At 43.7% G+C, this 27,615-nt stretch overlaps 1 protein-coding gene across 1 annotated transcript in view; it reads left to right on the plus strand.

Annotated features, from left to right (window-relative positions):
* Positions 1-27,615, plus strand: part of SCAPER (S-phase cyclin A associated protein in the ER) — a 212,502-nt gene that overhangs the window by 37,671 nt on the left and 147,216 nt on the right. Inside the window, exons 6-15 of the mRNA XM_081207983.1 lie at positions 1,444-1,544; positions 7,147-7,263; positions 8,094-8,254; positions 12,669-12,931; positions 13,868-14,098; positions 15,376-15,546; positions 17,265-17,340; positions 18,232-18,349; positions 19,896-20,007; positions 22,906-23,046. Coding sequence (XP_081064109.1) covers positions 1,444-1,544; positions 7,147-7,263; positions 8,094-8,254; positions 12,669-12,931; positions 13,868-14,098; positions 15,376-15,546; positions 17,265-17,340; positions 18,232-18,349; positions 19,896-20,007; positions 22,906-23,046 — 1,491 coding nt within the window. The remainder of the gene's footprint in view (positions 1-1,443; positions 1,545-7,146; positions 7,264-8,093; positions 8,255-12,668; positions 12,932-13,867; positions 14,099-15,375; positions 15,547-17,264; positions 17,341-18,231; positions 18,350-19,895; positions 20,008-22,905; positions 23,047-27,615) is intronic.

Raw genomic sequence — 27,615 nt, forward strand, 5'->3', positions numbered from 1 at the left:
GTGTAGAGCAGAGCACATGGTAACCCTAAGGTGGTGAAATCACCAAATCCCAAGTCAACTGGGCTCATGCTAGCAAAGTAGAAAGGGTGGGGGAAGCATTTTTCCACACCTTTGTTTCTTCTTCCATAGGCCTATAGTTTGGTTTTTCAGATTTTTGTTTCTTTCGAATTTTGCCTCTCATTGCTCTCCATGGAAGAGGAAATTAATATGGCAGCTCCAGGGCTGTTGTACTCCCTCTCCTGTTTGGGAGCCCCCTTTTTTTTCCATAGGAAGAAGAACACACACAGATACTGACTAACTTTACTACAGATACAGAATGGCACTCTTCAGAACATGAGAATTAGCATAATTCTGGCAGAGCTTTTTCTCCTTCTCCCTCTTAATAGTGTAAATTGCAGCCTTTAAATTGAACTTTATTGCCCATAGCAGACCTTCTTGTAGCAAAAATGGGGCTTTCAGTTGGACATTTTTGGTTGTATTTTTGATATAGTGGTATAGCAGTCTGGCTTGCTTGGAGTCTGCTGTTAAGGGAATTCAGTTTTTAAAAAATCATTCCTCTTTTTCTGCTCTGTTGACTTGGGCAAATTAGGTCTCTTAGTATGAACTACTGAATGGATTGCTTAAGCTGGTCATAATGATGGTGTCATTGGACACTGTTAATTGTCTTACTGAATATATTTTGTATGCATCTAAACTTCATTGTAATGTATTATGGCTATTGTTCTATTGTTGTTGTTGTTGAACTGTCTTATTTTCTGTACCATTGTCACTGGTTTCAGAGTCAAGGGTGGCTAAACCCATTAATCTTTGGGAAGGGCTCGAGCTCAGTAGTAGAGCACATGAATGCCTAAGGTCCCAGGTCCAATCCCCAGCAGCTCCCAGTAGGGCTGGGAGAAACCCAGTTTGACACCTTGGAGAACTGCTCAGTCCATGGTAACTGTACTCTGCTAGATGGACCAGTATAAGGCAGCTTCCTAGGCTCATAATATGTGAACTTGGCCTTTAAGTATTGAAGTGAGAGCTGGAGTCGGAATCAGCATTGATGAGCATTTGCTAAAGCCCATGCCTGCATAGGGGGCCACTGGTGACCTCTACACCACCACCACGCCAACCAGCCCTGCTGCTGTTGCACCTTCTACTATTCCTTATTGTTGCATCTTCCTGGGAATTACTTGATAAGCTTCACCAACTCCAAAATACTGTCATTGTTCTCTTAACTTCAATAAATGCCTTGTCTCCAAAGGCTGCAAAACAATGGAAATCAGGTGTGTTCTGCCAGTCTAGATATACCGTAGCTGGTGAAATATTATATAGAATAAGTACTGTTTTAAAAACAGTGTTTTTCTCATAATTATTTTCTGCTGGGTTGATCCTTGTTTGTTCTATTTCATTTCTGTTCTTGGTTTGTATATGATATGTTCCTTTGATAAATTTATGTTGTAGGAGGTGTTAATGATGTTAGACAACTATGTACGAGATTTCAAGGCTTTGATTGATTGGATACAGCTTCAAGAAAAGCTGGAGAAGGCTGATGCCCAGAGCAGGTAATTGGAAAAATATTTCCATATAACTTTCCACATAACACTGGTCCTAAAGGATCTTTACTGGCTCCCAGTATGTTTCCGAGCACAATTCAATTGGTGCTGACCTTTAAAGCCCTAAACAGCCCTGGCCCTGTACTCCTGAAGGATCTTCACCCCCATCATTTAGCCTGGACACGGAGGTCCTCCTCCGAGGGTCTTCTGGTGGTTCCCTCACTATGGGAAGTGAAGTTACAGGGAACCAGGCAGAGGGCCTTCTTGGCAGTAGCACCCTCCTAATGGAATGCCCTCCCATCAGCTGTCAAGGAGATATAAAAAACAACCTTTAGAAGACATCTGAAGAGGGAAGTTTTTAATGTTTGACGTTTTATTATGTTTTATTATATTTTGCTGGGAGCCTCCCAGAGTGCTTGGGAAACCCAGCCAGATGGGTGGGGTATAATAATAGTAGTAGTAGTAGTAGTAGCCAGATGGGTGGGGTATAATAGTAGTAGTAGTAGTAGTAGTAGTAGTAGTAGTAGCCAGATGGGTGGGGTATAATAATAGTAGTAGTAGTAGTAGCCAGATGGGTGGGGTATAATAGTAGTAGTAGTAGTAGTAGTAGTAGTAGCCAGATGGGTGGGGTATAGTAGTAGTAGTAGTAGTAGTAGTAGTAGTAGTAGTAGTAGCAGCAGCAGCAGTAGTAGTTGTTTTTATTATGCTTGTTCTCTATATGGCAGGCACTTTGTTTCAGATAGTGCCCCAAATGTTAGCATGTTGTGGCCTAACCAGAGTTTGGCCTTCAGTCTTGTGCACTCCTTTCTCTGTGTGTGCTTCAATTCCCTTCCTCATTTGTAATAGCTGTAGTTTGAAATCAGGTAAACAATTATTATTGTAAACCATAGTTTGCATCTAAACTAGAATGGGAAGTCATATTTGAACTAGATCTGGAAGCAAGCTGTAGTTTGTTCTCACTAAGTTTGTCTGATCTGAGATTACTGCAAACCTATTGTTACGTTGAACCAGAAGTGAAGGACATGCAACTCAGTGCAAGTGGGGAAGATGGCGCATAGCACTTCAAGGCATGACCCTGAAACCCAAGCCATGGTTTGGCTGTTATATCTGAACCAAACTCTATGCACAGTTATGGTTAACTGTGGGTTCCTGGTTTATTTTCTTGTCTATGTGAAGTGTGGAGTAAAGGAGCTGTATGCAGATGTATTGTGGTTTGTAAGCCAGGATTGTGTAAACCATTTCTCTCTGGCCATTTTTAACACTAATGTTACGATGGTTCTCTATAATGGAGTCTGATCTCCACCTGGCCCCTTCCCAAATTTATCTGAGGCTCTTGCTCATGCAACTTCATCTTCTGTATCATGTAGATTCTAGATCAAAATTAATATTCAACAGAAAGAAGCAGCAGCCATATGAATGTTTGAATTTGAGAACATCACCTAAAAGAAACATTTCCCCTATGTATAGCTATTCCATTCCAGCAGGGTTCAGTTTTAAAGGAGTTTTTCTCATTCATTCATTCATTCATTCAAATTGATGCTATGCCTTGTGTGTGTTTGATTTATATGCTTCTAAAGTTTTAATTAACCATTTGTCTCCTGGCTCAACCAAGGGGATTCAATTAGTTCATGGAGGATAGTTCTGTCAATTGCCTCTGGCAACATTAGCTGAATGAAACATCCAGATTTCATAATCTTAAACCTCTGAATTCCAGCTGCTGGAGGGGCAAACAACAGGCATCTTCATTGCCTTTATCCTATGATGATGATGATGATAATTTATTTATACCCTGCCCATCTGGCTGAGTTTTCCCAGCCACTCTGGGTGGCTTCCAATCAAGTGTTAAAAACAATACAGCATTAAATATTAAAAACTTCCCTAAACAGGGCTGCCTTCAGATGTCTTTTAAAGAGAAGATAGCTGCTTATTTCCTTCACATCTGAAGGGAGGGCGTTCCACAGGGCGGGCGCTACTACCGAGAAGGCCCTCTGTCTGGTTCCCTGTAACCTCACTTCTCGCAATGAGGGAACCGCCAGAAGGCCCTCGGCACTGGATTTCAGTGTCTGGGCTGAACAATGGGGGTGGAGACGCTCCTTTACAGGACCGAGGCCGTTTAGGGCTTTAAAGGTCAGCACCAACACTTTGAATTGTGCTCGGAAACATACTGGGAGCCAATGTAGGTCTTTCAAGACCGGTGTTATATGGTCTCGGCAGCCGCTCCCAGTCACCAGTCTAGCTGCCGCATTCTGGATTAGTTGTAGTTTCCGGGTCACCTTCAAAGGTAGCCCCACGTAGAGCGCATTGCAGTAATCCAAGTGGGAGATAACCAGAGCATGCACCACTCTGGCGAGACAGTCCGCAGGCAGGTAGGGTCTCAGCCTGCGTACCAGGTGGAGCTGGTAGGCAGCCGCCCTGGACACAGAATTAACCTGCGCCTCCATGGACAGCTGTGAGTCCAGAATGACTCCCAGGCTGCGCACCTGGTCCTTCAGGGGCACAGTTACCCCATTCAGGACCAGGGAGTCCCCCACACCCACCCGCCCCCTGTCCCCCCAAAACAGTACTTCTGTCTTGTCAGGATTCAACCTCAATCTGTTAGCCGCCATCTATCCTCCAACCGCCTCCAGGCACTCACACAGGACCTTCACCGCCTTCACTGGTTCTGATTTAAAGGAGAGGTAGAGCTGGGTGTCATCTGCATACTGATGAACACCCAGCCCAAACCCCCTGATGATCTCTCCCAGAGGCTTCATATAGATATTAAAAAGCAAGGGGGAGAGGACGGAACCCTGAGGCACCCCACAAGTGAGAGCCCAGGGGTCTGAACACTCATCCCCCAACACCACTTTCTGGACACGACTCAGGAGAAAGGAGCGGAACCACTGTATAACAGTGCCCCCAGCTCCCAGCCCCTCTAGACGGTCCAGAAGGATGTTATGGTCGATGGTGTCAAAGGCCACTGAGAGATCCAGCAGAACCAGGAAACAGCTCTCAGATACCTTTGTCCCTAGCCCGCTGGAGATCATCGACCTGCGTGACCAAGGCAGTTTCAGTCCCATGGTGAGGCCTGGAAGGGATCCAAATGGTCCACATCCTCCAGGCGTGCTTGGAGTTGTTCGGCAACCGCTCGCTCAATCACCTTGCCCAAGAATGGAAGATTTGAGACTGGGCGATAGTTGGCAATCATGGCTGCATCTTAAGATGGTTTTTTTAAGAAGCGGTTTAATGACTGCCTCTTTCAGCGGGTCTGGGAAGGCTCCCTCACAGAGGGAGGCATTCACCACCCCACGGAGCCCATTGCCCTGCCCTTCCCGGCTTGCTTTTATTAGCCAGGATGGACAAGGATCAAGGAGACAGGTGGTTGGTTTCACTTGTCCAAGCAGCTTGTCCACATCCTCGGAGGTAACAGATTGAAATTGATCCCATATAACATGACTAGACAATACTCTAGCACTCTCCCGCCCCGGCCCTGCTCCCACGGTAGAGTCTACCTCCTTCCGAATCTGAGCAACTTTGCAAAGGTATAGCAGGAGATCTTGGGGTCCCTACCCGGCCCCGATGACGAAGGTGGTTCCGATAGATTACGAACCTGAAAGAGTCTCCTGCTGCTGTTTTCTGCAGATGCAATAGAAGCAGCGAAGAAAGGCCTCTTTGCTGTTGCCATTGCCACTTGGTAGGCTCGACTTTGAGCTCTAACCCGTGTCTGATTCAGAGTGAGTTTTCCGCCACCAGCGCTCTAGCTGTCTCAACGATTGTTTCATCACCCTCAGCTCCGGGGAAAACCACGGGGCTGTCCGGGCTCCATGCAATCAGAGAGAGCACTTCGGAGCCAGACAGTCAATAGCTCTGGTTAACTCCGTATTCCAGCGGGTCACCAGGGAATCAGCTGAAAGGCCATCAGTATGGGATAAAACATCCCCTACCACTCCCTGGAAACCATCAACATGGGATAAAACATCCCCTACCACTCCCTGGAAACCATTTGGATCCATTAAGTGGCGGGGGCGGACCATCCAAATCGGTCCCCCCTCCCTGCAGAGGGGAAGGGTCGCGGAGAAGTCCAGTTGCACCAGGAAGTGATCTGACCATGGCACTTCTTTTGTTTCACTTTTACTTAATGTCAGATCACCAACATCCATAGAGGTGAACACCAGGTCTAAGGCATGTCCGCGGCTATGAGTTGGGCCAAGGGACAGCCCCATGGAGGCCATGTTTCCCATGAAGTCCCAAGCAGCCCCTTGTAAGGTTGTTTTGGCATGGATGTTAAAATCCCCTAGGACAACCAAGCCAGGTGTCTCCAGGAGAACATCTGCCATGACCTGAAGCAGCTCGGGCAGGGAATCCCTAGTGCAGCGGGGAGGTCGGTACACCAAAAGGAATCCTGTACTGCCCCTATTGCCCAACTTCCAGAACATGCACTCAGAAAACTGGGTCTTCCCAATAGGACGCCTGGTGCAAACTAATGACTTCCTAAAAATCACTGCAACCCCCCCCCCCCGCCCACATGACCTGGGCTGCTGTGCGTAAGAGAAACCTGGTGGACAAGCAGCGGCAAGGACAGGCCCATCTGCTTCCTCCAACCAAGTCTCTGTCACATATGCCAGGTCAAATCCTCCTTCCACAATCAGGTCGTGGATGGCAGTGGTCTTATGAATCATTGACCTGGCATTGCACAGCAATACTTTCAGGTCATGTGGGTTTCCCCTGCTGATTCCAGTATCCTTCCTGTCAGGACCAGACCTGGAGGCTGAGATAGTCCTCAGACAATGACTCAACCTGCCTCCTCGGTAATGACATGGTCTGGTCTTAGCGTATCTCCTCCTCCTGCCCGTGACCACTGAGATTGGGTGTCCTGGTGCTTCTACCCCTGTGGAACCTCCCCCAGCCATTCTGTTGGCTGAGGCCCACTCCCAGGCAGCCCTGACCCTTTCCCCTTAAAAAGCAAAATGCAAACTTTGCAATGGCCTAACAAAATAGTAAACGTAAGAATAAAGCCAAAAACAATTATACTAAAATAAAACTAATCCCCACTCCACTCAACATTTATCCAACCCCAAACAAAAATAAAATAAAATAAAAATACGTAAATAAAAACCATCGTTCACAGTGGTGCAACAAAGTAAAAACGCTTTAAAAACATTTTAAAATATGTAAAAACATTTCCGACATTTGCTGCAGCAGTAGCAGCAGCACCAGTGTCCTGAGGCCTCGCTGGAGCCTCTTAAAGCTGTGGCGGTGGTGAGTGTGGGCCCCGCCCCCTAGGCCCGGTGGAGGGAGCGGCCTTCCCCCACACTCACAATGGGCTTTCCCACAAGCACCTGGCTTTTACTGCTCTAAGCAAGAGTGTGGATTAGACAGACCGAATCATAAAATAGAAAGGGACCACGAGGCTCATCTAGCCCACCCCTGAACTCTCCACATGTGGCAGTTATCAGGGATAAACTCATGCACCAAGGAGGGTGCCTGAGAGCACTTCCATGGAGACCACTAGATGCAGTCTGCAGGCCTTGCATTGTGCACTTTTGCAGCATCCAACATTGTGGCTTTAACTGCAAACAAGTAGGAATACCAGTGCCTAGTTTTTACTTAGTATTCCACGTTGAACTTGCAGGCCTACTTCACTGGCATGGGAAGTAAAGAAGATGTCTCCAGGACGCCATGTGATTCCAAGCCCATCAACTGACAGAATAAGTGTAACATCAAACGCTCGAAGAAGTCTGAACTTTGGGTATGGAAACTGAAACACTTTCCTATTTCAAGAGTGAAAACAGAGATGTTTTGAAAAGATCTGTTCATTGGCATAGATTTCTCACTGTAGCTTTTATTACTAAACTTAACTTGCATCAGTTTTCTATTTTTCTCTTCCTGCTTAGCTACTATGTTCCAATCATTGTTGGGCTGTTTGTGTCCCCCCCCCCCCATTATGGAATGATTGTTGTTGTAGTTGTTGCTCCGCAAACCTTACAGTTCCTCTGAGCATTCTCTCAGCATTCACCATATGTGTTTGCTATGAGAGGGAATGATTAAAATTAAAAATAAATATCACAGTCTTCATGAACACCTAAACTCATGCTAGAGCCTTTGGGGATGCAAGTTCCAAATGTGAAATTTGCTCCAGTGTAAGAAATAGAGGAAGTTTGCCTCTCTTTGCTGTCATTTTGCTGTGGAGAACTAGATGGAAAAGTAGTTCATGGAAAGAGGCAACACGAGTGAAAGTTAGCATACATACTTTTGTCAAAGCTCAATATTTTGTTTTGCCATGTTTCTAGACGATTTCCCACAAACGTATTCTATATGGTTCTATGTGGATCCCACTTTGATAAAATCAACCTATTTGGGTAGAATAGTCATGTGACTGCATCTTTATATGTTCAGGTTTTAAATTAGTGGTGTTGAGTAGTGCAATCACGGTTATTTTTTGTGCTTTGGATAATTAATGATTAGGTTGAGCCAATAGAAACCATGAGGAACTGAATAAGTGAGAGACGAAGAATACATGGAAGGTATCAATCTGTCCTTAATGAAAATGCTGGATGTGTGACTTTTTTCTTTGCTTAGGACACCATCTGCAACAGTGACTTCTAATCGTCTGGCTCCAGTGGGTGTAAGTTGGGCAGACAAAGTGAAAGCAAACCATATAGCAACGGTTACCAGTTCAGAGATGGCAACAGCACAAAAATGCATACCAACACCAGTGCAGAAAACTTCACGGAGAAATGGCAAGTGTCTATAAGTGACCTGATTAGTAATGTACCTTATGGTCATGTGCATACATTTATATGCATGTGCACTTGAGGCAGAGGTGCATCCATAGCAAGATGTGACTTCTTAGGGATTTAACTTCTAGAGCAGTGGTCTCCAAACTTTCTCATGAACCACTTGATAGTTGCAGATAGTCCTGGTGGACCATTTAATGATTTTCCTGCCAGACATAGCAATTGCAATGCACTGTGCTAGATTCTCTATGATTCTTAATTGTATTTTTATTGCTGCTTTTATTTCTTTCATTGTATTAGCATTTTGAAGTTGGAAATGTTAAAATTGTGGTTGAATAATTGTTGTAATATATATAAATGAGAAAATATATATATTTCATAGAATTCAAATAGTAATACATTAAAGAAGCATTAAAATTACAATTAAAAAACTATGAATATTTAATTTGAGCATGCCACAGACAGTCCTCGCACCACATTTTGGGAACCCCTATTCTAGAGATACTATGGAAGCTGACAAACTTGGAGAAATGACAGCTTTAGAAACTCATGCTAACAAGTGCTGTTAAGTGCTATTTTCATATTGATTTTATGCTGCTCCATAATGGCTTTATGGAACTCCAGGCTCTCAGTACAAAATCCAGAGAAACTTTTAAAGCAAGAGAAACTACAGCTAGATAGGATTCCACCTGTACTCAAACAACATGTTATCCATTATCTCTTTTAAACTTGTGTCTCTACAGGCACATGGTCTACCTATCAGCTTTTTCTTGAAAATATTAGCCAAACGCTGCTCTTGTGGGGTCACTTGTCTAAACTTGTGAAACTCAACACTTTTTGGGTTGTTTTTTTAATAGTGGTCCCTGATGCCCATGATGATGTATAAAGAGTCTATGAGAATTTTAAAACAAAGGGGGAACAAATCCAGACTCATTTCCTTAGAGTGGACTGAAGTGCAGGAAATGAGTCTGTTTCCCTTTGGCAATTACCAGTGACATTTGCTGGCTGCTGGTAAGGTTGTGATTCTTTGTAGCCCTGAAACAGGTCCTTTAGATCAGGGTAGCCAGATGTTAAACTCCACCTGTCCTCAGTAGTCAGGGCTGTGGAGAGTGAGTCCACAATATCTGGTGAGCACCATGCTGGCTGTCTTTGTTCTAGTAAAATATTTCAATGAGTGTGAGCTAACTAATGGTAGAGGACAACATTGAGTGTGACAGATCTCTTTGAAAGAGATGTTTTAATATCAGGAACCGACAGCTTACCATAGTGCAAAGGGGCCCTTTTCTCACTAGTCTTGTTAATAGGGTTGCAGACAGTTCTCCCAGATGCAGTGATGTTGGAGGCATAACGCCTAAGTGGCTTTGGGAGGTGGGGTGGTGGGGGCTTACAATAACAGATGGTTTGTCACTTCAGTGTAATACAAGAAGAAGCCGAGAGTGGGAAGCTCAGATGTGACTAGAGAATTGTCAGAATACCCCAATGAATTATTCATTGACAAAACTGGGCATGTAACACAATCCAGATTGTGATACTCAGTGTGGGCTTGCCCATAAAGTGCCCCACACTTAACTAAAACAAAAACCTTCTCCTTTCTAGTTTCAGTTTGTGGTCTTAGTATGGACACTCCCATCCAACCTCAAAGTGTGTGTCTGGTATTAAGGGCACCAACTGCACACCCTGTTAAGTCATGTAATGTAAAGCACCATTTTAAAAAGGCATATTTCCTATTTATGCTGCCCTCCAAATGTTGTGAACTGCAGTTCCCATCAGCCCTGACCATTGACCATGCTAACTGCAGATGATGGGTGTTGCAATCCAACAATGCCTGGAGGGCACTGGGTTGTTTTTTTAATCTGAGAACTGCATTGTAAACTCGAAATGATAGCTATGTTCCAGGCATGCTGGTTTCTCTCATCCATCTGTTTAGCCACTGTGATAAGAGGATGCTAGACTAGATGGGCCATTGGCTTTACTTGAAGTACAATCATGTAAGTGTACGTAGCCCTGGATCAAGATGGATCTTTGATGCCTGCCTTGAGGGGGTGTGATTGTTTGCTCCAGTGACATCTGTGCTTGGTTTGGCAGTGGAGGGAGACCCTCTGGGGTGGAATTAGAGGAGGGAAGCAGACCTTCTGCCTCACTGTCCCTTGGGTCTCCTCTATCTCTGCCGCTTTACGGACTGTGCCTCGTGGTGGTTCAACAGCCTACTCCTCTCTGTCTTCTTGGTGTTCCGTCCCTCTCTCTGAAGCGGAGCCTGGACCATGACACAGCTCCATCTTCATCAGGATAGAGTCCAGAGGGGCCCTGGTTCCATCTTTCCCGATAGCCTCTGTTTTTAGAAGGCTACCCTGGACATGATTTGGTTAAAAAGCGGGTGGGAAGTCAGGGCTTGGGGTTGTCACTAAAGGCAGCTCCTGTATCCCCTCAATTTGGTGACTGCTCTTTACTACGTCTCTTAATTCTTCCTTAAGGCGAATCTTTTCCACTTTGCCCCTTCCCATCTGCCCCCATGTTTGAGCAGCTTGCTACAGATAATATTTCTTCTCAGTGCTTTTTGACTTGACTTTGCATCTCTTTGTGGTCATGAGGAGCCTTGAGAAAACTTAGCGTACAGTAATGATTATATAACTCAAACTCTATATGTTATAATAGCCTTTGGTTGCAAATCGGGATGACAATCTTTTTATCAGTTTCCTGTGTGTGATTTGTTATTCTGCCTGAATAGCTATTCTTTATAGATCCTTCTCATTTCTTATTGAAATGCTTCTTTAAAACCTTTTAGATATAAAAGTAGCATTAACAAATATTCATAATTAACATCTTGCTTTCTTTAGGTACTAAATTTTGATTCGAATTTGCCTCCTGTGACCATTTTTCTTTTATTGTTTTTATATTTTATAACTTTTATATTTTATAACTATTGTTTTTATATTTTATAACTTTTATAATGTTTGTGTTGGCAGTATCCTTGCCTAATGGATGAGTTCCAGTTTTTAAACAGCATTTCTTTTCAAATAGTGCTTTATAGTCTTTAAAGTCCCCTCCACCCCAGGTCACACAAACCATGCTCGTCCTAAAGAGTAAAATTCCCCTGGAGATAAAGATTTGTTTGTAATCTGAGTAGAGTGAAACCCATGTTACTTTACACTCCAGTATTGTTTTCTTTTAAATTTAATATAAGCCAGTTTCTGTTGGTGCATTTAGAATTGCTAAATCATTTCCCCCTTTAATGTGCAGTGCTCAGAATCACACGTTGCCTCCTATTAAGTTAGACCATGGGCCAAATCCAGCCCAAGCCTGTCTACCTCAGGGTAGCCAACGTGGTGCCCCCCATGTGCTGCTGGACTCCTATCAGCTCCAGCCAGAATGGCCAACGGTCAGGTGTGATGGGAGTTTTCGTTCAGCAGCAGCAGCTGGAATGCACCACTCTGGAAGCAGATCTCCAGTGTCTCTGCTGCCTGGTGCTGGGGACTGAGCTCAGGGCGTCCTCTGCCACTTCTTACATATCGGACACAGTTGGCTCTAATCCATGCAAACTTAGCCCGTAAAAGTTCTTTTAGTCTTTAAGATGCCACAGGCCTCTCTCTGTTGCTTTTTAAAATTCATAGTGCCTATGCAAATGTAAGTGCTCTGTGGCTCCATTTGCAGAATCAGAGCAGGAAAGTCAACTAGTTAAGGTATTTGATACGCACATCCCTTTGCCAGAAAACATCCTCCTGACAGGAATATTTGAGGAATTAGTTCTTTGTGAATTTCAATATGAGTGGACCTAATCAATGCCACCCCCACCCCCACCCCCAAACTAATGCACAGATTGGAACATATTTTTGTTTTATTTATATACTATAAATATTCTATACTTCCCTTCATCTTAGGATTACAGGGTGGTTTATAATATAAAAACACAAAAAAGCACAGCACAGTAACAAACCGTAACAGTAAAAGGCCACAGGACTATTTAATTAGCCATAGCTATTCTTTGGATTTTGCAATGCAATTTTCAGCTCAAAAATATCAAAATGCATATTATAAGATAAGATATATTATAAGTATATGTGTTTTAGAAAAATCGAAATATCGGCTTTTCTGCAGTTTTTATTTTAAATTTTTTGGAATTATGAGGAAGTGGAACAGAATTGATTTAGGCATAAAGACTCAGGAGGTTGTGGACTCTCCTTCCTTGGTGGTTTTTAAGCAGAGTTTGGATGGCCACCTGTCCTGGGTGCTTTAGTTAAGATTCCTGCATTGCAGGGGGCTGGACTAGATGACCTCGGGGGTCCCTAAAACCCCCACAATTCTGTGATTCCACGACACAGACTAACCTGCTCGTCCCTCACTCCTGATTTCTGTGTGCTCAGATATTTGTACTCAATCTTGCTTTTGATTTCTTGCTTTGCTTTTTAATGGTGCCATGTAGAGCAGAGGGACGCTGAAGGATGGGAAACAGTCCATCGTGGAAGACCTGTGAGATCCAAGTCTTCTGCTTTGGCCACAAAACCAACTTCATGTACAGAGTTATCACGCTTCAAGGATGACAGCGACAAAGAAAATGTCGCTCTTCGACCACCAGAGAATAAGCAGAAGGCCTTGCTAAATGAAGAGAGTCCATCTAAAACTGTAGAGCCTGCCCCCAAAGATTCTTGCTGTCTGTCTGAGCACCCCCTCGCTGAAAGGACTCAGGTACATGCAGTTCAGGGGAACTGTTTTCAAAAGACTGTTGGGAGCTAACTGTTGCAAGTAAAATTATTAAGCATTAGGTACTTGCTATAAAAAGAAAATTAATGCTGGAGATTAATAAACTAATGTGTTAGGACTGGTCGTTGTCCTCTTCAGATCACCACACAAACGCTTCTTGTTCTTTTATCACTTTTTATTGCGCATTAAGAAACAATCTTATAAACGGTTCTTATCTTTAACTATTATTCCTCAGAGTCACTTATTTCAGATACCTTCTGAGTTCTGCTTCTGAACTGAACCCTTGCCTTTCCTGGGAACAGCCGGTCCCTCCCTCTTGTTCCTCTTGCCCTCTTCTGTTAGATTCACTGCTCTCCTCCCCCCTTGGGGAAAACTTTCTCCCTCTAGGAAACTGGAAACTTCTAACTCTAACTCTTCCCTGACATAATGTTCCTTGAAAGATCACCATCCCCAACAGCTTTTAGAAAATTCAGCACAGTGGTACCTCTGGTTGCGAACAGGATCTGTTCTAGAGCCCCATTCGCAACCTGAACGGAACGCAACCCATGTCTGTGCACGTGTGGGTCATGATTCGCCGCTTCTGCGCATGCGTGTGACGTTGTTTTGCGCGTCTGTGCATGCGTGAGCGGCGAAACCAGAAGTAACCCTTTCCGGTACTTCTGGGTCGCCGCAGGACGCAACCTGAAAAGACGTAACCCGCAGCGTTCGCAACATGAGGTATGACTGTATTTGTAAAAAAACAAAAAACCTTGATTTTAATTATTAGAAGTGTGTAAAGTATTTCAAGCTATGCTAAGCAATGAACTCTTACGCAGAGTAGAAATGACAAAATCCCTTAAGCAGAATTTGCTCTTGGTCAAATGTATGGGTGCAGTTGTGTTTGGAAGCTCAGTATCGATTTCTGTCTATCTTGCATATTAGTTCACAGCCCGTGTCCTTGAGGACATCAAGATCTCTGAGAAGAGCAACAGTTTGCCAGGTAGTTCTCTACTTCCATCTTCTGAAGTGCCTGTGGTTCTCTTAGAGGCTGAACATGCTTCAAAAAGTCTTCAGGTGGAAGAAATAATCTCTACTGATTCCAGGAGCGATGGAGGGAGTCAAACAGAAAAAAATAAGATTGAAAGAGAAATGGACCCTGCAGATATTTCAAATGTGAGCGCTTGCAGATGGGCAAGAGGATCTGTTCTAAAAACAAGTCCCCAAACTTAATGGCATGTAGTAAATAGTTACCACCTTCCCCTTATTTAACACAGCTGTATTAGTCAAGTATGAGGGGGATATAATGCAGTGATAAAGGAGATGCCTGGGAGGTCACAGGTTCAACCCTCTAGCGTCTCCAAGATGGTAGCAGAGCCATCAGTGCATCTGCAAGCTCCTAACGGCAACGTTTGTGGCACTTCTGATAGGGCCTGGGAGTGAAACTAGAGGAAGAGCTAGTAGTAGATAGGTAGCCGTGTTGGTCTGCCATAGTCAAAATAAAAAAATTCCTTCCAGTAGCACCTTAAAGACCAACTAAGTTAGTTCTTGGTATGAGCTTTCGTGTGCATGCATTGGTATCTGAAGAAGTGTGCATGCACACGAAAGCTCATACCAAGAACTAACTTAGTTGGTCTTTAAGGTGCTACTGGAAGGAATTTTTTAATTTTGACTAGAGGAAGAGCTGTTTGGCTGGTTTTTAACAGGTCCAGTGGTGAATCTTATCTCTTTGTTTTTAAGGACCAGAAGGGGTGCCAAATACAAATGCTGCCTACGTATAAATGTAGGAAAGCAGTTACTTACTCGAGTTACTTACTCCTAGCAGTTCGAAAGCATACCAGCGCGAGTAGATAAATAGGTGGGAAGGTAAATGGTGTTTCCCTGCGCTCTGGCACTCGGCATGGTATTCTGTGCACCAGAAGCGGTTTAGTCCTGCTGGCCACATGACCTGGAACAGCTGCTGTGGACAAACGCTGGCTCCCTCGGCCTGAAAGCAGAGATGAGCGCCCCAGCCCATAGTCAAATTTGACTGAACTTAACCATTCATGGGTCCTTTACCTTACCTACTCCAGTTATATACAGTGGTACCTCGGGTTACGTACTTAATTCGTTCCGGAGGTCCATTCTTAACCTGAAACTGTTCTTGAGGTACCACTTTAGCTAATGGGGCCTCCCGCTGCCATGCGATTTCTGTTCTCACCCTGAAATAAAGTTCTTAACCCGAGGTACTATTTCTGGGTTAGCGGAGTCTGTAACCTGAAGCGTATGTAACCCAAGGTACCACTGTACCACCTCTGAGGGAAATGGAGGAATGGAAAGTCAGATAGTTGGATATATGAATGATGGGGGTCAAATACCATCAGGTTGACACTTGGAATGGGAGAACCATTTACATAGCAGTAAAGTATTTTCAGGCTTCCAGCTGAACTCTGATTTTGGTTTTGCATCTTTAGTCCATGGCTGAAGTTCTTGCTAAAAAAGAGGAGTTAGCAGATCGCCTGGAAAAGGCCAACGAAGAGGCTATTGCAAGTGCCATTGCGGAAGAAGAACAGTTAACCAGAGAAATTGAAGCCGAGGAGAACAATTACATAAACATTGAAACAGACAATGACAGTGACTTTTCCGTGAGTTTTCTGCATGTGTTGAAATAATTTATAGTGGATCAGGTTAATATTCCCAAAACAGGCTAGAATTTGACAATAGTTTTACATATTTGTATAGTTTTCACTGTAGCAAAGTAACTGTCTGATGTGCCAGGGACGCAAAAAAAAGTAACACAGGCTCTAGCATGACTGGAATTAGTTTCCAGGCTCAGTTGAAGGCTCTGTTCTTCACCATCGTTGTTGTTGTTGTTGTTGTTGTTATCATATTTGCATATAAGGTACTTGTTTTTTGAAGTCAAGAAAAGGAAAAAAGGAAAAAGAAATATACATAATATCACTATAGCAATTGTTAATAATTAACAATTTCAATTTTTAAGCTACTGAGTTTTTATCACTGAGGTTTTTATCACAGTTTTTATCACTGAGATCCAATTTTCATTATACTTGTCCATGCAAAGTCAAGTTTATAAGCCATCCGCTCATAGGTGGCAAGTGTAAACAGATCTTCAATCCATTGAATAAATGGATCCCTATCTTTCCAGTGTAAATGCAACAATATCAGTCTTTTGGCCATAGTAAGGGCACGGAGAATCCATTTCCATTGTCCAGTTGTCAGAATATAATCCTCTGAAATTTTTAGCTTTTTCCATACAGTGACATTTTATATAATCCATTGCTTTACCCCAAAACTTAGTAAGTATAGGACATTGTAAAAATACATGTTTTAAAGAAAGAGCCTTTCTTGACCTTAAAAGCCCTATATGACTCAGGAACTCCACTTCCCATAGAGACCTGCCTGAGTACTGTACTGCAGTTGTCTTCTGAAGCCAGGATGCCCAATCCAAAAAGCTAATGCCGTCAGCTACTGCTGTTGGCCTGAGAAGATGTTGTATCATTTGTGTGTGTTTATATTTTAAATTGTAAATGCCTTAGGTGCCATAATAATAATAATAATAATAATAATAATAATAATAATAATAATAATAATAATATTTTTTTATTTATACCCCGCCCTCCCCAGCCAAGGCCGGGCTCAGAGCGGCTTACAAGCAATAATAAAAACAAGATGAATGATTACAACTTAAAAACAAAAATAAAATACAACATATAATAGAAAAGGTGTTCAAAAAGGCAGTGAATGATAAATAATCTCTAGACTTCTGGAGGTGCTGAACTTCTGCTCCCATCATCCCTGACATGCGCTGTGCCTGCTGGGGTTAATGAGAGTTGGCATCCGGCAACATCTGGAGGGCCACGAGTTAGCCACTCTTGCTTTAAGCTGTGGTTAATGAGAACAAGCCAGGATCAAATCATACTTTCAGATCCTGCCTTGTTCTCAAACCATAGTTTTAAAAACCTTCATTTTCCAAGTTTGGTCCTAAAAGAACTGAGGTTAGGTTAAAATGGAAAGCTATACCTTACAGGTGTGAAAAGAGGGCAGGAAGAATGTGTAAGGCCCAATCTGCTTTTTCTCACAGATTATGTCTGAAGTGGGCCATAATAGCGGCAACAGCTGCCTTTTGTGTTGGTCTGCTATTTTAAAGGACCATAATAGCGGCAACAGCTGCCTTTTGTGTTGGTCTGCTATTTTAAAGGAGACTGGAAGAAAGATGCTCTTGAAGATTTGATTTATTTTTGCATTTATATATAGTTTGCATGGAATGGTAAGTGTAAGAAAGGTTTCTTTTCCAAATAGAAAGTTTGGTTTCTGTTTTCTGTTTTGCACTATGGAATTTTAGGCTGGCATGGGCAGTGGAAGCACATCTTTCTGTGGAATTTCCATGGACTGGAATGATGTCCTGGCAGACTATGAAGGTAAACTTCCTTGTCCAGAAATGTGAATTAACAATATCAGAGTGCATGTCTTAAGGCTTTCATTCTGTCACCCGCCCCTTTATTCCCCTTGCTTTTTAATCACAATAAATTTGTGAGAGTGATAACCATCACCAAAGTTTGGTGTACTGTTCAAATATTATCAGGCAAGTGGTTTTGATATTAATGCAATTGTTTAATTTAAAAAAAAAACCCTGCAGAATAATAAAAGGGAACATTTTCACTATATTATTGTTCCAGAATTCTCTCTTTGGTCATTTCCATTCTGATTACATTCCAGAATGGAACAAATTCTGTACATGCACTATTCCTTTGATTTGTTTTTAAAACTATTGTATTTTTGATAACAAAGGCCAAGTTTGAACATCACATTAAACCATGGTTTGCCACAAACATATCAGTTGCAGCTTCCCACTAGCATCCAAGAGAAACAAACCACAAGCCCTGGCTTAGCATTATGCCCAAATCAAGGGTTTTGGGTTTTTTCACTCCAGATAAACTACAGTCTGTAGCCAAGATTTGTTCTTAGCTTACAGAACATGGTTTGTTTGAGTGAAACAAACCTCAGACCTTGGTTCAGACATAAGCCAGGGATCATGATTTGTTTCTCCTGTGCTTCAGAGGGGAGCAGCAGCATCCAAGGTCATTTGGTTCATGGGACACCATTAACTGCGATTTACTGTGATGTGTGAACAAAACCAAAGTCACCAATGTTACGGCACAAATGCTACAACAGTCAACAATTTCCGAATGTGCTCGTTGAGAGTGGCATGGCCAATTGGGAGTAGGATCATGTACCAGAGTCAATATTGAGGATATTTTGCTTCCCATATGCTAGCTTTTACTTTAAAAAGGGATCCTGCTTTTGTGCAGCTCGTGAGTCATGGCGTCAAAATAACACTTGGGGCGACATTGTAGAAGAAGAACCAGCTCGTCCACCCGGCCACGGAATACACATGCATGAGAAACTCTCCTCACCATCTCGCAAGAGGTCTTTAATGTTTTTAAACTTTTGGTATAGAATAAGCTCAACAGGATCAAATTCCATAGTTGAATTACCGGTACAGTGGTACCTCAGGTTACAGACGCTTCAGGTTACAGACTCCGCTAACCCAGAAATAGTACCTTGGGTTAAGAACTTTGCTTCAGGATGAGAACAGAAATCACGGCGTGGTGGCAGCGGGAGGCCCCATTAGCTAAAGTGGTGCTTCAGGTTAAGAACGGACCTCCGGAACGAATTAAGTACTTAACCTGAGGTACCACTGTATATATTAATTATTAGAGCATAGGAAGCTGCCTTTTACGAAGTCATACTATTTATTTGTCCATCTAACCCAGCCTTCCCTATTCTGACTGGCAGTGTTTCTTCTGGGTCTCAGGCAGAGGAGCTACTCAGAGTGCTTCTGTCACCACCAGAGAAGCCCACCAAATTTATCTTGTCTTTATCATTTCTTTTTAACTCCCAACATAATGAGCTAACTTGGCCATTGAGGCAAACTCCCATGTTATCTCTTCACTAATTGCTTCAGACCCCGTATGTGATAGCCGTTCCTTACGGTCCATTCTCACTAAACCATGGTGCTATTTTCCTAGAAAAAGAGGTGCCGGAACTGAACACGAACACCTCCCTTGTTCTCTTAGAATGGCAATGGTGCCCATCTGAGAGAGGCCAGAACTGAGTTCCAGTGAGTTCTGGCTGGGGAAAAAAGCCCATCTAAATCATATGTATAGTTGAACAGAAAGAATACTAGGTCCAATGGTTGTTGTTGTTTAGTCGGTTAGTCGTGTCCGACTCTTCGTGACCCCATGGACCCCATGGACCCGAGCCTGCCAGGAACTTAAGGTCCAATGGTACCTTAGAGCTTAACATATTTGAGAGTTGAATTTTGATTACCGTATTTTTCCATCCTTAATTAATCCCTATGTATAAAACACCCCCCTATTTTGGGGTACTCATATTTAAGAAAATGGGGGGAGATGGCCCCGTTTATAAGACGCCTCCTAAATTTTGACATTGTTTTTAAGGAAAAAAACCTAGTCTTATACACGGAAAAATACGGTAATTTCCAGAGGGTTTTTTGCCACTGCACATTCCCACCCTGAACATCAGCCCTGCTGTTGCTTGACCATGTGGTAAATCACTTCAGTTGTGATCCCAAAGGGCCTGCATGGGACACATGCAGCAGGGCTTTTCTGTCCGCCCCCCCCCCCAATATATTTTCGAGGGTCAAAGAAAGCCCTTCCATGTGCTTCCATGGTGTATAGAAAGTTTTGAGGTTTGTTTCAATGATAATCCTTGCTAAATTGATGGACTCAACTAAGTTCAATTCATTGATTTAAATGGGCCTACTCTGAGTAGCATTTACTTGGGTATAAGCCATAGCTTAAACTATTCCAAAATTATGTTCAGTGCCTGAACTAGATATTTGTGAGGGATTTCTTCAATTGTTGCCCGGTAACAAAAGTTTCAGGTTTCCCCACATACCTTTGTTTTGATTCATTGTCCCATTAGCCTTTTCAAATATTTATTTCAAAAGGACAATAGCAGAATCTAAAAAGAAACATGAAGAAAAGCAGATGAAAGCTCAACAGCTGAGAGAGAAACTGCGTGAGGAGAAAACGCTAAAGCTTCAGAAATTAATAGAACGGGTAAGTTTGATGTAGTTTAGCTTTTCATGCTCCATTGTGACTCATAATCATACCGTTTGTTAGATCTTTGGGCCACACTCATGCCTTTGGGAACAACTGGTCAATGCACATTCAGAAGAGCATTCTCCAAAAATATGCTGGTTGGATTTCAAAGGTCCGTGTGTAGTGGTTGACACGGCAGCTGGGGATTTCAGAAGCCCTTTCTCACTTTAACCCCATATATTCCCTGAAAAGATTTTCCTGAGTTGCAGGGGACCCTCAGGGAACAGTGTGTGATGAGGATGGGAATCCTTGACTTCCCTTCTATGTGGATGTGATTATTGTCTGCTCATGTACAATGTAGTAAGGTGGGTGTGTCTCTGAATAGGAGCTCAGTGTATTGTTCCAGTCCTTTCAGCTTGAAGGTGTTCTGAATACAGTGGGCGGAATCCAGTTTGTCCTCCTAGGGCTCTTGCCTTGCTGAATCAGACCAATGCCTTAAATAGTCCAGCATTCTGTTCTCACAGCGGCATCCAGATGTCTGTGAGAAGCTAGGCAGAACCTGAGGGTAACAGCCCCTCCCTCCTTGTGATTCCCAGTAATTGGTATTCAGAAGCATACTGAATATTTCAGTAGTACAGTGGTGCAGTGGCGTAGCGTGGGGGGTGCCAGGGGTGCCGGCCGCACCGGGCGCAACATTTGGGGGGGCGCGTTTGGCCGGTCCTCCTCGAGGAAGCAGGAACCCCACTCTCCTCGGACCTCCTCCGAAGGCTGGCAGTGGGGCGGAGAGACCTTCTCCCCGCACCAGCCTTCGGAAGGCTGTCCTGAAGACTTGTGGTGGGAGCAGTGGCGTAGCGTGGGGGGTGCAGGGGGGCCTGCTGCACCTGGCGCAACATCTGGGGGGGCGCGGGTTAGGGGGCGCAAATTACTTGCCTTGCCCCGGGTTAGGGGGCGCAAATTACTTGCCTTGCCCCGGGTGCTGAGAACCCACGCTACGCCACTGCAGTGGTGCCTTGGTTCTCAGACTTAATCCATTCCAGAAGTCCAAAACCAAGGCACACTTTCCCATGGAAAGTAATGCAAAATGGATTAATCCGTTCCAGACTTTTGAAGACAACTCCTAAAACAGCAATTTAACATGAATTTTACTATCTAACAAGACTACTGATCCATAAAATGAAAGCAATAAACTATGTACCATAAAATAAATAAGACAGTATAGTAGATGATAAAAATTAAAAAAAATTCTTACCTGCTCTGATGATAGTCATTGTTTGAATGGGGGGGGGGGTTATGTCCATTTCTGCAGTCACACAATCAATCAGTAGCTGAACTGGGTTCCACACAGTCACAAAAACAAATTAACCGAAAAAGCCTCAAAAACAAAAATGCAAAATAAATAGCAAAAACAAAAGCACCAAACTTAATCCATTCCGGAAGTCCATTTGACTTCTGTAATGTTCAAAAACCAAAGTGCAGGTTCTGATTGGTGCTGGTGCCCCGGAAACGGTAGCTGACAGCCACATTGGATGTTCCGCTTCCGAAAAACATTCGAAAACCGGAACACTTACTTCCAGATTTTCAGTGTTTGAGAACCAAGGTACCACTGTACAGAACACTGTACTTTGTAGACCCCAAACCCGCATGCTTCCTTCCCCTCTTGGGAGCCCTGATTCTCTCCCTAGCTTCCTGGTTTGTGCTAGCCATGTCCAAATTAGGCAAACTATGTTTTGTGCAAACTAGGAAGGGGAGAATTGGAGCACACAACAGAAAGAGAGGAGGTAATAGACAAACCTGAGGCTAGTTTTCTACCCCCTGTAATATGATTTAGAGGAGTATTTTAATGGACCTGTTAGTGAGGCATTTTTATTCTTTAGAAACAGCTCCATCTTCAATGTCTGTTTCTGTTCTTCCAACCCTCCTTAAAGCATTTAGACTATAAATTACTCAGATACTTAAGCAATGACATCCTGTAAAATTATATTTTCCTGATCTTTGTCTGTCTTATGCAAATATTTCCCCTAGCATGGGATTGATGCTGGTAAATATTACCTGAGGTTTCAAGGTTCATTTGCTTCTCTTACGTTAAGTGAAGTGAGAGCTTTTGTCATGCTGTGTGTTGCATTATGTTAGACCTTTTAAAATGTTGACATGCATTAAACTTGGAATGATTGCCAACTCATGAAATATGAGATTTATGACATCTTTCCTTAACTCCATATTCCTCATGGTTGCTGCCATAAATGCTAACCTTGATTGAAAGGCTTCACAATATCTTCACTATTCAGTTTTGAGTTAGGCTGACATTGCTCCAAGATTACTCTAAGCAGTATTTCTAATGGCACTTAAATGGTTATATTTATTGAATTGTTGGCAGAAAAGTGGAATAAAAATATCCTGAGAATTTAACACAATATAGACCTATAGTAAACCATAAATCATGATTTACTGTGCTTAATCAAATCTTGTCTACTTCATTGCTGCTGACTCATGTAGGGAGAAAATAAGCCATGATCCTGACTTAGCATTATGTCCAAACCTGAGATTCTGGGTTTCTTCCTTCTCAGTAAATTATATTCTGTAGCCTAAGCTTCTTTTTGGCTTACTAATCATGGTTTCAATCCTCAGTTTGAATGTACTGCTAAGCCAGGGATATAGGAAACAAACAGCCCAGAGTGACCCATTCACAGTATAGAACCATAGAACCCAAAGGTCCTCTAGTCCAGCCCCCTCCCCTGCAATGCATGACAGATGGCCACCCACCTCTGCTTTAAAACCTCTAATAGAACCATTAACTATGATTTACTGTGATGTGTGAACTGAGTCATTGTGTGTATGTTGTTAATGTAGTCAAAAGTTGCAGAATGAAAGATATCAAGGGATCTGTTGCTTTACTTACTATTTGCCAACTTTATGTAGGAAAAAGATGTGCGAAAGTGGAAGGAAGAATTGCTAGATCAGAGGCGGAGGATGATGGAGGAAAAATTACTCCATGCTGAATTTAAGCGTGAAGTGCAGTTGCAAGCAATAGTGAAAAAAGCACAAGAGGAAGAAGCCAAGGTGAGCCTCATGAATTTGGGGAAGCTTTTGGGGAGCTCCTGTTCATTTCAGTGGCTCTTGCACAGGAGAGAACTTCATTCTGGATTCTGCTCAATATTTATATTTCTCTTAAGATTGTGAATGGCCTGGTGGAAGAGATGATATCAGAGCTTTTGAATGGTGTATCCAACTATGTCCTACTCAGACAAACCCATTGAAATTAATGGCATAGCTAACTTAGGTCCATTCATTTCAGTGGGTCTATTCTGAGGAGGACTTAGTTTTCTTTAAACCTGTCTCTCAGTTCCAGAACATCCGCTGTCCATGTGGGAGCCCTTAAACCAGGGCTGGGGAATCTGAGACCCCGCTGACGTTGTTGCATGCCGACTCCTGTTAACCCAGACCAGTTGCCATGCTGGCTGGGACTGCTGGGCGGTGTGGTCCAACAGCCACAGAAGAGTCACAGATTCCCCAGCCCTGCCTTAGGCATTGTAATTAGCGTGGAGATAAAACAGGGATAAAACAGGACTCTCCCTCCCCTCCCTTGCCTCAGTTTCTTGTGGGCTGATGCTCATCCATTGGTCTGTTGCTTACTTGGCCACTTGTTTTATTGCATATTTTTGTTGTTAATCATCTTGAGCATTTCCATAGAAAGTTCAAGGACAATTAAATACCAAAGGTTCCCTTCCTCTGATGGAAGGAGTAGTTCTGTTGGAGCAGCAGAATGTTTGGATGCAGCCCAACGGTTACTTGGTTTGCTTGGCTAGTAACTGCAAATTGATGCTGTGTCATGGCAGATGGACAGTTATGAAGCATTGTAATTGTATAAACCAATGTTTCCCAAAGTGGGCAATACCGCCCCTTGGGGGTGCTGCAACGATCCAGGGGGGCAGTAGTAGCCTTGGGTGCGATGCAGGGGGCATTGAATAAAAATTAGGAGGCAATGGAGGCATAAAGAAAGAAGAGAAGAGAAGAAAAATTTGAAAAACTGTTTGTACACATTTCGTCTGTTGTGTGAAGATACTTACTGCCAGGTCGGGTGCCGTTGTGAGACCTTTGGCTTCTTCTGTTAGCGTAACAGCTGTTTCCATCTCTTAGTTGAGAATGGAATTCTAACTGGATTTACCTTCATCCTTGCTTCATTAAGCCCGTGTGACTTCTGTAATCAAATTAACTAAATAATGTAATGTAATTCTCAACTAAACAGATGTGTGAAAAGTGTTGCATATGCTAAGCTGCGCAATATCTGTTGTCCCTTTGCTCTTGAAGATCAAGATTAATTGGGTCAGAATTACTAGTTGAGAGGAAGTAGAGGAAGAAAGCTAGGACTTCTGCTGCCACCTCTTTTGTCTCTTAAATTCCCATTGATGGCTGCTCACTGACCTGCAAAATCCATTCTGTAAATGTGGTCCTCTCAGTAAACAAAGCAGAAAACCTGTCTTTTGTTTCTTCATTTAGTATCCCTGTAGACAAAGGTCTCTCATATGTGTGTGTGCATGCGCACACAGTAAAAGAGATGCAATGGTGCTGTAACGTTTTCACTGCAGTAATTTTATAACAATAATAATAATTTTTATTATTTATACCCCGCCCTTCCCGGTTCAGGAAACCAGGCTGAGGGCGGCTAACAACAAATTTAAAACACTTAATTGATGCTCCAAAAAAAAAGCATAAAATACGGTATAAAGCATAAATAACCATAAAATCAAAAATCAATTTAGGGGGGAAATCCATCCAATAAACATTAGATAATGACCAGGGCTAGCTGGCTAAATTAGTCCCACTTGGGCCAGCGAGGAGACCAGGGGAGAGCCAGCTGTGGGATCCCAGAGCGTGCAATCTTCACAAAAAGGGGAGGGGGAGGGAAGGAAGTGGAACAAAAGATCGGGCCAGGTTCAAATTGAAAGCCAGGCGGAATAGTTTTGTCTTACAGGCCCTGCGGAAGGAGGTTAAATCCTGCAGGGCCCTGGTCTCCTGGGACAGAGCATTCCACCAGGTCGGAGCCATCACTGAGAAGGCCCTGGCCCTGGGGGAGGATAATCTAATTTCCTTAGGGCCCAGGACCTCTAAACTATGATTATTCATGGACCTTAAGGTCCTCCGCGGGGCAGACCAGGAGAGGCGGTCCCGTAAGTACGAGGCCCCTAAGCCACGAAGGGCTTTAAAGGTCAAAACCAGCACCTTAAACCTGACCCAATACTCCACCGGGAGCCAGTGCAACTTGTAAAGCACTGGGTAAATCTGCTCCCATGGCAGGGACCCCGTGAGGAGCCTGGCTGCAGGATCTGGTCTCTGGGAAACCAGCAAGCAGGATCCGAGCACCAGAGCCGCCCTCTCCCCCCCTCCTGGGGTTTCCAGCAACTTGTATTCAGATCAGAGAAGGCCTCTTGAAATTAAAGGACATGGCTTATTTAGGTCCATTAATTTTGATGGGTCTGCTTTGGGCAGAATTTAGGTGGATGCACCTACTTTTGTGCAGTGATCCAGGTTTGGTTTAGGAATTTCTAAAGGAGGAGGGAGCCCTACTGGGGGGGGGCATCTCACCCAGTTAAAATAAGCTTGCTTTATGAGGACGACCACCGTGCCCATGTGGCCACAACAGAGCAGAGGATATTGTGCTGCTTAACAAGCAAGCACAGCTTACCAGCAGTAGCATTTAAACTTCATGCAAGAGGAGCACAACTCATATGTCAGGGCACACTATATGGGGCTGTATCTCTCTGACGTCAGGGTGAACACAAGGAGGACGTTTGCTTATTGGAAACTTATCAGGAAAGGGCACATAGCAGAAAAAGGACAACACACCCTAGACTTTCCTCTTCATCCTGGAGAAGAGTGACTAGTGGGGTGCCACAGGGTTCTGTCTTGGGCCCGGTCTTATTCAACATCTTTATCAACGACTTGGATGATGGACTCAAGGGCATCCTGATCAAATTTGCAGATGACACCAAACTGGGAGGGGTGGCTAACACCCCAGAGGACAGGATCACACTTCAAAACGACCTTGACAGATTAGAGAACTGGGCAAAAACAAACAAGATGAACTTTAACAGGGAGAAATGTAAAGTATTGCACTTGGGCACAAATACAAGATGAGTGACACCTGGCTTGAGAGCAGTACATGTGAAAAGGATCTAGGAGTCTTGGTTGACCACAAACTTGACATGAGCCAACAGTGTGACGCGGCAGCTAAAAAAGCCAATGCAATTCTGGGCTGCATCAATAGGAGTATAGCATCTAGATCAAGGGAAGTAATAGTGCCACTGTATTCTGCTCTGGTCAGACCTCACCTGGAGTACTGTGTCCAGTTCTGGGCACCACAGTTCAAGAAGGACACTGACAAACTGGAACGTGTCCAGAGGAGGGCAACCAAAATGGTCAAAGGCCTGGAAACGATGCCTTATGAGGAACGGCTAAGGGAGCTGGGCATGTTTAGCCTGGAGAAGAGGAGGTTAAGGGGTGATATGATAGCCATGTTCAAAGATATAAAAGGATGTCACATAGAGGAGGGAGAAAGGTTGTTTTCTGCTGCTCCAGAGAAGCAGATACGGAGCAATGGATCCAAACTACAAGAAAGAAGATTCCACCTAAACATTAGGAAGAACTTCCTGACAGTAAGAGCTGTTTGACAGTGGAATTTGCTGCCAAGGAGTGTGGTGGAGTCTCCTACTTTGGAGGTCTTTAAGCAGAGGCTTGACAACCATATGTCAGGAGTGCTCTGATGGTGTTTCCTGCTTGGCAGGGGGTTGGACTCGATGGCCCTTGTGGTCTCTTCCAATTCTATGATTCTAACACACATAGGAACTTCTGTATATAGAACTCCTGTCTTCAAGCTTTTTATGATGGAGGACCTCTGTAGCCACCCCCAACGACACGATCTCATGATGGAAGGGAAGGGAACAGCTGCAGTCGCCTGCGATTCCTGCGCAATGTTTGCTATCTTGCCAAAGGTTGCAGGCAGCTTTACCTGCAGCAATTGCATGTTGATTGCCCTTTTAAAAGACAAAGTCCAGCAACTGGAGGAACGTGTAGCTACGCTCCAAAGAATTAGAGAGCTGGAGCTCTTCTTGGAAGCAACAGAGCACACCGTCCCCACCAAGGAGGAGACAGGGGACTCCCCTGAGAAGGAGGCTAGTTCACCAACACAGGAGCCAGATATATGGAGAAACGTGACTCAAAGAAGTAAGAGGCCCAGGGTTCACTCTGATTGTTTAGAAATACACAATCGCTTTGAGGTCCTCTCCCCTAGCATGGAAGACGAAGAGCAGACTCCATTTGAGGATCTCTCCCTCATTACAGTCAATCAGGTATATGAAGACGAGCAGCAAAGTCAGACCTCAGGGAATGTGCAGGCGACCTTGGAACGGACAGCTCACGGAAGAACCCCGACCAAACCCAAGAGGAGGCGTGTAGTGGTGATAGGGGATTCCCTACTGAGGGGAACAGAAGCAGTGATCTGTGGGCCTGACAAGATGTCTCGGGAAGTGTGCTGTCTCCCCGGGGCTAAGATCCAAGATGTAACTGAACGACTGCAAGGAATCATAAAACCCACTGACAAATACCCCTTCCTCTTGGTTCATGTGGGAACCA

This window comes from Podarcis bocagei (genome assembly GCF_964188305.1).
Source record: "Podarcis bocagei genome assembly, chromosome: 9".
Lineage (NCBI taxonomy): Eukaryota > Metazoa > Chordata > Lepidosauria > Squamata > Lacertidae > Podarcis > Podarcis bocagei.